General features: G+C 38.9%; 1 protein-coding gene across 1 annotated transcript in view; it reads left to right on the top strand.

The window, feature by feature from the left end:
* Positions 1-1,376: 1,376 nt before the first annotated feature.
* The window catches only part of IFT74 (intraflagellar transport 74), a 105,375-nt gene continuing 94,332 nt past the window's right edge, over positions 1,377-12,419 (top strand). Inside the window, exons 1-2 of the mRNA XM_073228414.1 lie at positions 1,377-1,568; positions 8,325-8,463. Of these exons, the coding sequence (XP_073084515.1) occupies positions 8,344-8,463 (120 nt within the window). The 5' untranslated portion in view covers positions 1,377-1,568; positions 8,325-8,343. The remainder of the gene's footprint in view (positions 1,569-8,324; positions 8,464-12,419) is intronic.

The raw sequence follows: 12,419 nt of genomic DNA, 5'->3' as shown, positions 1-12,419 counted from the left end.
TAATAGAAAATTTTATATACACGCAGATCTCGTGTATACAAGAGAAAAACTCAGTGATGAGTACTCAAAAGAGGTGACGAGCTTGGGTTTGTACAGTATATAAACAAATTATTATGGAAGAAACAAAACAAAAACAGCTTAAGTCTTTAGAGGCAGCAAATTATGTGAAGGTAAATACATGGGAAACGCAGTAGATACAGACTGGTTAGTGAAGTTGTGTACATTTTTCCGGTGTCCTCTGCAGGCTGGTAAAGGCTCTAAAGTTCTCTGATAATTAAGTTGTTCTTTCTGACAAGAGAGTCGAGGAGGCACACCTTTGAAAATTTCTGTCCTGCTTTTAGGCAAACAGTGAAATGATAGAGAAAGCCTTTAGCTCAAAATAATTCTTATACCAAAGTGGCGTATTTTGGCTTTGCAAATTTTATCACCCTTCACTACAGTGACCAAAAGGATAACAAGTGGCCACTACAGATATGTTGGTCTCAATTGGGATTATTACCTGAAAATCGAACCTTTACAGATTCTAAGTGGAAACTCAAGACACATGATAGATAGTATTTCATTTTTTTATTGCCTAGAATTTGAACTACTTTAAGGCACGAATATAAGGGAATAAACTGTATATAAATAATGTATGCAAGTTGGAAATAATGTGAAAATGTTATAAATCCATTATGTATGTATGTTAGGATTATAGCTGCAATCACATGTAAGCTCTGTCTACAGGAAGACTGAAGAAAACAAACTGCACTTTTATTAGAGGTAGGATTTGAAATGAAGTAGTTCTTTATTTTTAAACACTTATTTTAAAATAGTTGTTAAGACCACTTTCCATTTAATTCAGCCGTCCTCACAAAGTCAAAAGAACTCTGAAAGGAAGCTTAAAGATATGAAGCTTCCTATGAAAGGAGAAAGATGGTTTTCAGAATCACATCATACTTCCGTTGTTTTACGTACGTTGCCCATTCTTAACTGGAAGTGAAACTACCACTGATTAGATGTGAAGAATGTACAATGCTGACTAACATAATAAAAAAAAATTTTTATTAAAAAGTCACACTCTAGCAGATGTGAAGTTACACAGCAATATAAAAAAACTCGCTAGGAGTGAGTTCGGGTGAGGCAAACAATCAGAAAGGCTACACTGATCATAAATAAAACAGAAGTTTTCCAATTATTCCTTTCTAGCCAACTCACTATTTTCCATTCCTTCCACAAAAACACTCCTGCAAGGGAAAAACCAAAGTTAGCTATCAAATATCGCGAGAACACTTCATTCTTGCTCCGTTTGTAGGTACGAAGCCTACAGGAACTGAGGCCTAGGATTGGCCAATTAGGAGGAAGGACTTCTCCCTGTCCCGCCCCTGTTGCCGGGATACGAGGCGGCGCGCTGCCGCTAGTGGTTAGGACTGAGGGAAAACTCCGTGGGGGATAGCAGGGAGTATTGAAGGAGAAAACTAGAGGCTACGCGGGGTCGCCTCGTGAGCTCCAGGGTGGTGACGGCTTCGGAAAGAAATTCGAGTACCCCTGTGCGGTGCCACTTAACCTCCTTCCGCGCGGCGGCGGAGGTGAGAAATCCCAGGTCCCATCTGTCCATCCCTCGTCCCTCCCGAGTCGGTCGGTTTTCTATCCTTGGAGATGCTAATCCGCTCTGAAAAAACAAATGCAAACTCTCCACCTCTTAGCTGTTCTCAGGCCTGTCGCTAGACCAGGAAAGTTCCAACTCTAGTCTGGCGAACCGTGAGGAGAAACCTCCTCGGTCCCTGAGGAGACTTGCCAAGGCGATAAACAGAGGGAGGAATCCAAGAGCCCCAAAGAAAATTCAGTCCGGGCTGCGGGATTTTACTCAAAGGAAAAATAGATTTCTGTCTTGTGGTAGCGGAAGGGATTTATCAACTTTTCCACTTCATATGTGTAAAAATGGTTTGTTGAGGGAGGATAATAAAGGTAATAATTAGAAGCCAGGTATTTTATAGAAATTATCTGTGATCTTCCTAACAGTTCTGCAAGATACAGTTCATTGCTGCACTTGCGTTTCATTGATGAAACACATCCAGAGGGGATTATATGGCTGGTAATTGTCAGAGCTAAAGGCTGTATCCCTAATCTTTGTGGAACCAGAGGCCATGCTGCCTCTATGATTGTATGACTAACCCAGGAGATTGTGTCAATAACTCTGGAGTTAGTCGCATATTTGTTACAAGTGCCACTCACATTTATTTCATCCCGAGACTGATCTAATGCTAAACTTCCCCCCCTCAGGTAGTAAAGCAGGCAAAGACAGTTTAAGTGGAAATTATATATATTGTATATTTTCTTAAAATTATCGGGAAAGTTAGATTAACATTGACTAATCATGCTGGAAACAAAGGTTTATTGTATGAACTTTCTTTAGGAGGGACCCATTTTCATCATAGATCTTGTGTGCCTTTCAACAGTCATTTCATGAAACTCCTTTTTCCATTTCAAATAATAATAATCAATAGTAATAATTATGTTAGTTTGCACAGTTAGAAACAGGAAAATAGAATCACAGAGCTATTTGAAATGGGAAGATTGTAAATTTGGTGTGAACATATTTAATAGGAAGTGATAATGGGATATCTAAGTAGGAATTTCCGGTAAACAGTTGAAAATGGAGAACTGGTGCCCAGTTTAAAGGACAGAACTGGAGACACTGATCCATGAATCTTTAGCATAGTTGGAGTTAAAGAAAAGAATGAAAGATAGAAGAAAAGCAATCCAAGAGATGCTGATCATGAGTGATGCTAAGGAAAGGCAGAGAAACTCTGGGTATGGGCTATAAAAAGTGAAAAACCATTTTAGTTCAAGGAATGATTTGTTTGGTTTTTAATAATTTCATGAATTTTTATAATCGGAAATGCCTTCATGTGGGAGGAAATTTAGAAGACTCGAAAGAGAACAGACAGTTTTTGTCTGGCACTGAAATAGATGCTGGGGATATACAGAATAAGATCCAGCTCTTGCCCTCAAGGGACAGAAATACTCAAGCAGATCATTTCAGTTGTTGTAATAGGTACTCGGATAGAGGTATGCACAGATGCATGGTAGCATATAGGACAGGCCTGTAAACTGAAATTGGAGAAAGTGGGGGTGGTTATGAACTGGTTGTGGAAGGTTCATAGGGAATATAACAGGCAAGATGTGTGTTAGGCAAGAGGACTAGTTAGGAGGCCAGTATAATCCAATGAGTCCGTGAGGCTGTGAACAGTGCTATGGAAATAGAGAGGAAGGTACACATTAAACATTTAGGAATAAAATCAGTAGGGCTATGTGATTAGTTATGGGAAATGAGGGTGAGGGAGAAATCAAAGACTAGGCTTTTGATTTATGTGACTAGGAGGTGGTACCCAGAGGAAAAGCAAATTTTGGGGAGATGGCAGTGAGCTTACATTTATGTATATTTAATTTGAAATATCCATGGGACATCTGAGTGGAAATATCAAGTAATTATTTGGGTATAACCACCTCAGACTGTGAGAGGTCAGGGCTGGGGATACAAATTTGTGAATCATCAGTTTATTGTTAAAACCTGGAGTGTAGATGAGGTGGCCCAAAAAAGCTTAAAGAGAAAAAACAAAAATAGACTGTGGATGGTATCTTGAGGAGTGCTGCTAGTAAGGGCAAGTAGAATAAATGAAGGAAACTAAAAAAGGAGAACCAGAAGAGGGGAGTGTCATGGAGACAGTTTCATGTAGGAGTAGATACCAGTAATGGAGAGATGACATTTAAATTCCCAGCTGTATTGGCAGGGGACATTTCAGTGTAGGAGTCCAGGAGGTGGTAGAAATTGAAAAAGTAGAGAATTGTGGATATAAGCTATTCAGAGTTTGGCTGTATAGGAAAAGGATATATGAGACAAAGTTAAAGGTGGTTTCAGGATCAAGAAATTAGTTTTTATGGTTAGGAAAGAACTGACCATATTAACAGACTCAAAAAAAGAAGGAAGTTGAAAGATACAGGCAAGAATAAGATAATGCCCCAAAGGAGATGGAGAGTGGGGGCAAGGAGAGGGAGGCTAATGTTCCAGACAAGATGAAATCAAGAAGATAAATCAAAATAGAGACTGATACTGAATAAAAGAAGAGATGGCAATTGAGAATGCATGGCATGGTGAATATGGGTAAGTTTGTATGCTCCAAATGTGATGGATTCTAGTTGTGATTTTCTTGGATTAGTGGGAAATTAAGTCATCTGCTGAGAGGGGGAGGAACAGAGGCTAGGTAGAAAAGTAGTTAAGAATTGGAATTTCCGCCAGCAATGTTCAGCAGTCCAGGTTGAGTATAAAGGGTTTCTGATGTTTCCAGATGAATTTAAGGGTACTAATTTGTTGATGATGCTCATGAGGCAGTAGTTCAATGTAGAAAAGGGAAGAAAGGTGTCCTTGAAACTGCCCTTACCAAAGTCATTAATGGCTTCTTCAATGGGAATTCCGTTGGACATTTCAGTGTTCATCTTACTTGAATTCCCATCAGTAAATGACTTCTCTTGGCATCTCTGACATCTCTGGTTTTGCTGTGTCCTTTGGGTCTTCATCTTCAGTCTACTAGTTTCTCCTCTTCTGTGTGTGCATGTATTGACATCAGTGAAGTCAGTCTTGAGCACTTTTCACCAACTGTCTCTAGTTCAGTATTTTTAGAACTCTTCTGAACATGACCTAAATAGGACATACATTTTGCATTACAGGCCAATACACACATATCTGTAAATTTATATGAAGATAACTGAAGCATAAATTTAATGAAACGATACTTTGCTATGTGCAGTGAACTCTCATTTTCCGTTATGTCATCCTCAAAGCATATTGGTTCAGAACCTGCCAAATTCTTTTCACAACCCTCTAAGAGGTCATGACCTACAATTTGAAAAATGCTATTCTAAATTACCAAAACTTCAAATATTAAGTCTATTTATTTATTTATTTATTATTATTATTTTTTAAATATTTTTATTAAGGTATTATTGACATACACTATTATGAATATTTCACATGAAAAACAATGTGGTTACTACATTCACCCATATTGTCAAGTCTCCACCCATACCCCATTGCAGTCACTGTCCATCAGTAGTAAGATGCCACAGATTAACTATTTGCCTTCTCTGTGCTATACTATCTTCCCCGTGACACCCCCCACACCATGTGTACTAAACATAATATCCTTCCATCCCCTTCTCCCACCCTCCCCACCTGCCCTCCCACACTCCTCCCCTTTGGTAACCACTAGTCCCTTCTTGGAGTCTGTGAGTCCACTACTGTTTTGTTCCTTCAGGTTTGCTTCACTGTTATACTCCAAAAATGAGGGAAATCATTTGGCACTTGTCTTTCTCCTCATGGCTTATTTCACTGAGCATAATATCCTCCAGCTCCATCCATGTTGTTGCAAATGGTAGGATTTGTTTCTTATGGCTGAATAGTATTCCATTGTGTATATATATGTACCACTTCTTTATCCATTCATCTATGATGGACACTTAGGTTGCTTCCATATCTTGGCTACTGTAAATAGTGCTGCGATAAACATAGGGGTGCATATGTTTTTTTGAATCTGAGAACTTGTATTCTTTGGGTAAATTCCTAGGAGTGGGATTCCCTAATCAAATGGTATTTCTATTTTTAGTTTTTTGAGGAACCTCCATATTGCTTTCCACAATGGTTGAACTAGCTTACATTCCCGCCAGCAGTGTAGGAGCGTCCCCCTTTCTCCGCATCCTCACCAGCATTTTCTTAGTCTTTTCAATGCTGGCCATCCTAACTGGTGTGAGATGATATCTCATTGTGGTTTTAATTTGCATTTACCTGATGATTAGTGTTGTGGAGCATCTTTTCATGTGTCTGTTGGCCATCTGAATTTCTTCTTTGGAGAATTATCTCTTCATATCCTCCACCCATTTTTTATTAGGATTATTTGCTTTTTGGGTATTGAGGCGTATGAGTTCTTTATATATTTTGGATGTTAACCCCTTGTCGGATATGTCATTTACAAATATATTCTCCTATACTGTATGATGCCCTTTTGTTCTGTTGTTGGTGTCCTTTGCTGTACAAAAGCTTTTTAGTTTGATGTAGTTCCATGTGCTCATTTTTGCTTTTTTTTCATTTGCACAAGAGATGCATTCAGGAAGAAGTTGCTAATGTATATATTCAGGAGGTTTTTGCTGATGTCGTCTTCTAAGAGTTTTATAGTTTCATGACTTACATTTAGGTCTTTGATCCAGTTTTAGTTTACTTTTGTGTATGGGGTTAAACAATAATCCAGTTTCATTCTCTTACATGTAACTGTCCAGTTTTGCCAACACCTGTTGTTGAAGAGGCTGTCATTTCCCCATTGTGTGTCCACAGCTCCTTTATCATATATTCATTGACCATATATGGTTGGGTTTGTATTTGGGCTCTCTAGTCTGTTCCATTGGTCTATTGTTCTTTTCTTGTCCCAGTACCAAACATTATGGTGTGTATTACCCCCAGCTTTATTCTTCCTTCTCAGGATTGCTTTGGCTATTCAGGGCCTTTTGTGGTTCCATATGAATTTTAGAATGATTTGCTCCAGTTCATTGAAGAATGTTGTCAGTATTTTGATAGGAATAGCATTGAATTTGTAGATTGCTTTAGGCAGAATGTTGATTTTAACAATGCTAAATCTTCCTATTCATAAGCTTGGTGTGTGTTTCCATTTATTGGTATCTTCTTTAATTTCTCTCATAAGTGTCTTGTAGTTTTCAGGGTATAGGTCTTTCACTTCCTTGGTTAGGTTTATTCCTAGGTATTTTATTCTCTTTGATGCAATTGTGAATGGAATTGTTTTCCTGATTTCTCTTTCTGCCTGTTCATTCCTAGTGTGTAGGAATGCAACAGATTTCTGTGTATTAATTTGCTGAATTCAGATATTAGATCTAGTGGTTTTTGGGTGAATTCTTTAGGTTTTTTCATGTACAATGTCATCTCATCTGCAAACAGTGACAGTTTAACTTCTTCCTTACCAATCTTGATGCCTTTTTTTTCTTTGTGTTGTCCAATTGCCATGGCGAGGACCTCCAGAACTATGTTCAATAAAAGTGGGGAGAGTGGGCATCCTTGTCTTATTCCTGATCTTAAAGGAAAGGCTTTCAGCTTCTCGCTGTTAAGTATGATGTTGGCCGTGGGTTTGTCATGTATATGGCCTTTATTATGTTGAGGTACTTACCCTCTATACTGACTTTGTTGAGAGTTAAATATTATATTCTGATGAGTAAAGGTGGAGGCTGATAAACTGGGAGAGAGTGAGTTAATTAAGGAAGTGGTATAAAGGGAGGTGTGGTGAGGCTGAAGAAGAGACAGGGATAGAAGGAAAGGAGATTAAAGTATTTCAATTAAGGTATTTCAATTAAGGTATTGAGGGTAAAGTATTTCAATTAAGATATTTGAGATGAAGTAATTGCAAATGATGACAAGCTCCAGGTCTGGCCACAGATCTGAATGACTGAAATGGAGTTGATGGTTACTGAAATTTAGGTTAGGCAACTGTGAAGCTAGAATGGTAGGTATTGAATCCATTATCCACATGGAAGTCATGCAGGATGTTGTTGGGACTGGAGTAGAGAGACTGTGAACAAGGTACAAAAGACTTCATTTTTGCTTTTGTTTCCCTTGCTCGAGGAAGTGAATTAGGAGAGATCCGGAGGTCCATAAATAATGGCAGCCAGAAAAGATCCAAGGTTATAAGGAAGAGAATCCTTTTTTTTAAAAACAAAAAACTTGGGAGAGTAATGCTTTAAGTGTTGGCATTGGAGAGCAAGGAGAGTGCTGAACGCTCCTTCTTTGCTTTGGAACTGTGGAACAGGAAGCTAAAACAGCCTTCACTATTGAAAGTGTTTCAGGGGAAGCCAGGATTCTGTTGAAGTGTAAAAGGAAGTATTTGATAACAGGACTGGAATTATAAGAGAGTTAATCATAGGCCAAAAAGCACAGAGGAAAGATTGGGTAAGAAGAAAGATGCTGGATAGGCCTGCAAAGAAAAAACTTTGAACTATAGTGTGTGGAGTGAGACCACAGGAGAGATAACTCAGAGGGGTTTGCATTTTGATAAGATAATAGGGAAATGAAGAAGACATGTTTTAGAAATAATTCCATGGTTTTAAATGGAACTGTAGCATCAAATTTGAATAAAATTAAAGCAAACTTACTCTTGTAGTAGTACCTGGAATGGCAGTTCCCAAGAAAAGTCACCATGGATTGGATGTTTGAAGATAGGATGCCTGGATCACTGCTGTCTTGCTATAGAAAGTACCAAAGGATAACTGAACTATTCCTTGTTTCCAAACAGTGGTTAAAGTGATCAAACAATGGCAAGTAATCACAAACCTTCAGCAGCTCGCCCTGTTTCACGAGGTGGAATTGGGTTGATGGGAAGGCCTCCTTCTGGAATACGACCCCTATCAGGAAATACTCGAGTGGCAACTGGAGTAAGTTTAAAACATATCTACTGAATTCTTGTGCATATATCCTGGTAGAAGTTTGAAGGCCTGTCTATAATAAGAGCTTCTTCTTTGTTCTTTATTTATTCTTTAAGCATAGTATTATATATGCTTGCTTTTTGAAAATCATCTATAAGTAAAATGTGAGAAATGTCTAAAAGATACTACTGAGAGAAGATGCCTACTTTTGCTGATAATCACATTTATTTTAAAGCTACAGTGATTCAGGTAGTATAGTGTATTGGTGCCAGAATCAAATAAAATGGAATAGACCAGAAACAGAATCAGACACATGTAAAAATTTAATTAATGATTATGGTGGCATTTCAAATTAGTTGAAAAAGCATGGAGTATTCAGTATTGCATTCAAATAACTGGCAACCTTCACACAGAATTCTAGATGTTTTAGAAAACTTTATATTTAAAAAGTGAAACTAAATGTACTAGAAGAAAATATAGCAAGTATTTCATTAAAACTCATTGTAGGCTAAGGCCCTTGTTAAAATGACAGAAATACTGACTATACTGAAAAGGAAGGTATTTTTATTTTTATATATTTGAATACAAAAATTGAAAACAATAAAAAAGTTAAAAATGACAGAGTGGGGGCGGAGCCAACATGGCGGCGTGAGTAGGACAGTGGGAATCTCCTCCCAAAAACATATATATTTTTGAAAATACAACAAATACAACTAATCCTAAAAGAGAGACCAGAAGACACAGGACAACAACCTGACTACATAGACACATGTGAGAGCCCAGCGCCTGGTGAAAGGGGTAAGATAAAAGCCCCGGCCAGCGGGACCCCAGCACCCCCCCCCCCCAGATCCCGGACGGAGGGAGAGGGAGCCCAGGACTGCTAAACACCCAGCCCCAGCCACCCGCACCAGAGCGCAGACACAGTGCATGTATGGAGGGCTGGAAACGAGGGAAATAGGGCAGCAAGACCTCTGAGCGGGTGCCGAAGCTGATGCCCCTGTGACAAAGAAAAGCCAGTGCTCTTTGAAAGTCTTAAAGGGACAGGGATTTAACAGCTAGACGGAAACAACACAGGTCACAGCCCAGTGGCTGGAAATTACAGGGAAAACTGGGCGCACTAACCCCCTGAGCAACAGCTCTGAGACCCCTCATGGAGGTAAACAGCCAAACAGCGCCCCCCCCAGTCCATTACCCCTCCCGGCACTGCGAAAGCAGAGAAACAGCCTAAGGCAAAACACGCCCACAGAACGGCAGAAAGGAAAATTCCTACACTTCGGCCAGGCAAGACACAAAGACCCAGCCTACACACAATTACCCAACACAAGCCACTAGGGGTCACAGTTGTCCCAGTAAAGAAAGGCCAGTAGCAAGTGAAAAGCTTGGCCCTTCCAGCTGACAGTCAATAGCACCTGTCAACATGAGAAGGCAAAAAAATATGATCCAGACAAGACTAACCCAGACAGCTTCGGCATCTGCTACATCTTCCCCTGAGAAGGAACCTGGAGAGATAGATTTAGCCAGTCTTCCTGAAAAAGAATCCAAAACAAAAGTCATAACCATGCTGATGGACTTGCAGAGAAATATGCAAGAACTAAGGAAGGAGAATACAGAAATAAAACAAGCTCTGGAAGGACTTCAAAACAGAATGGACGAAATGCAAGAGACCATTAATGGTCTAGAAAACAGAGAACAGGAACGCAGAGAAGCTGATGCAGAGAGAGATAAAAGGATCTCCAGGAATGAAAGAATTCTAAGAGAGCTGAGTGACCAATCAAAAAGGAACAATATACGCATTATAGGAATACCAGAAGAAGAACAGAGAGAAAAAGGGATAGAAAGTGTCTTTGAAGAAATAATTACCGAAAACTTCTCCAAACTAGGGGAAGAAATGGCCTCTCAGACCACAGAGGTACACAGAACTCCCATGACAAGGGAGCCAAGGAAGGCAACACCAAGACACATAATAATTAAAATGGCAAAGATCAAAGAAAAGGACAAAGTATTAAAGGCAGCCAGAGAGAAAAGAAAGGATACCTACAAAGGAAAACCCATCAGGCTATCATCAGACTTCTCATCAGAAACCCTACAGGCCAGAAGAGAATGGCATGATATACTTAATGTAATGAAACAGAAGAGCGTCGAACCAAGACTACTGTATCCAGCACGAATATCATTTAAATATGAAGGAGGGATTAAAAAATTCCCAGACAAGCAAAAGTTGAGGGAATTTGCCTCCCACAAACCACCTCTTCAGGGCATCTTAAAGGGACTGCTCTAGATGGGAGCACACCTAAAAAGAGCACAGAACAAAACATGTAACATATGAAGAAGGAAGGAGGAGGAATAAGAAGGGAGAGAAATAAAGAATCATCAGACCGCGTTTAGAATAGCTCAACAAGCGAGTTAAGTTAGACAGTAAGATAGTAAAGAAAATAACCCTGAACCTTTGGTAACCACAGACTTAAAGCCTGCAATGGCAATAAGTTCATACCTTTCAATAATCACCCTAAATATAAATGGACTGAATGCACCAATCAAAAGACACAGAGTAATAGAATGGATAAAAAAGCACGATCCATCCATATGCTGCTTACAAGAGACTCACCTCAAACGCAAAAACATGCACAGACTTAAAGTCAAGGGATGGAAAAACATATTTCAGGCAAACAACAAAGAGAAGAAAGCAGGTGTTCCAATTCTGGTATCAGACAAAACAGACTTCAAAATAAAGAAAATAACAAAAGACAAAGAAGGACATTACATAATGACAAAGGGCTCAGTCCAACAAGAGGATATAACCATTATAAATATATATGCACCCAATACAGGAGCACCAATATACCTGAAACAAATATTAACAGAACTAAAGGAGGAAATAGAATGCAATGCATTCATTCTAGGAGACTTCAACACACCACTCACTCCAAAGGACAGATCCACCAGACAGAAAATAAGTAAGGACACAGAGGCACTGAACAACACACTAGAACAGATGGACCTAATAGACATCTACAGAACTCTACATCCAAAAGCAACAGGATACACATTCTTCTCAAGTGCACATGGAACATTCTCCAGAATAGACCACATACTAGGCCACAAAAAGAGCCTCAGTAAATTCCAAAAGATTGAAATCCTACCAACCAACTTTTCAGACCACAAAGGCATAAAACTAGAAATAAACTGTACAAAGAAAGCAAAAAGACTCACAAACACATGGAGGCTTAACAACACGCTCTTAAATAATCAATGGATCAATGACCAAATCAAAATGGAGATCCAGCAATATATGGAAACAAATGACAACAACAATACTAAGCCCCAACTTCGGTGGGACACAGCAAAAGCAGTCTTAAGAGGAAAGTATATAGCAATCCAAGCATATTTAAAAAAGGAAGAACAATCCCAAATGAAAGGTCTAATGTCACAATTATCGAAATTGGAAAAAGAAGAACAAATGAGGCCTAAGGTCAGCAGAAGGAGGGACATAACAAAGATCAGAGAATAAATAAATAAAATTGAGAAGAATACAACAATAGAAAAAAATCAATGAAACCAAGAGCTGGTTCTTAGAGAAAATAAACAAAATAGACAAGCCTCTAGCCAGACTTATTAAGAGGAAAAGAGAGTCAACACAAATCAACAGTATCAGAAATGAGAAAGGAAAAATCACAACGGACCCCACAGAAATACAAAGAATTATTAGAGAATACTATGAAAACCTATATGCTAACAAGCTGGGAAACCTAGGAGAAATGGACAACTTCCTAGAAAAATACAACCTTCTAAGACTGACCCAGAAAGAAACAGAAAATCTAAACAGACCAATTACCAGCAACAAAATTGAAGCGGTAATCAAAAAACTACCAAAGAACAAACCCCCGGGCCAGATGGATTTACCTCAGAATTTTATCAGACATACAGGGAAGACATAATACCCATTCTCCTTAAAGTTTTCCAAAAAA

This window comes from Manis javanica, chromosome 2, assembly GCF_040802235.1.
Source record: "Manis javanica isolate MJ-LG chromosome 2, MJ_LKY, whole genome shotgun sequence".
Lineage (NCBI taxonomy): Eukaryota > Metazoa > Chordata > Mammalia > Pholidota > Manidae > Manis > Manis javanica.
The sequence above is the reverse complement of the archived record's forward strand: the minus strand, read 5'-3'. Positions and strand labels throughout refer to the sequence as shown.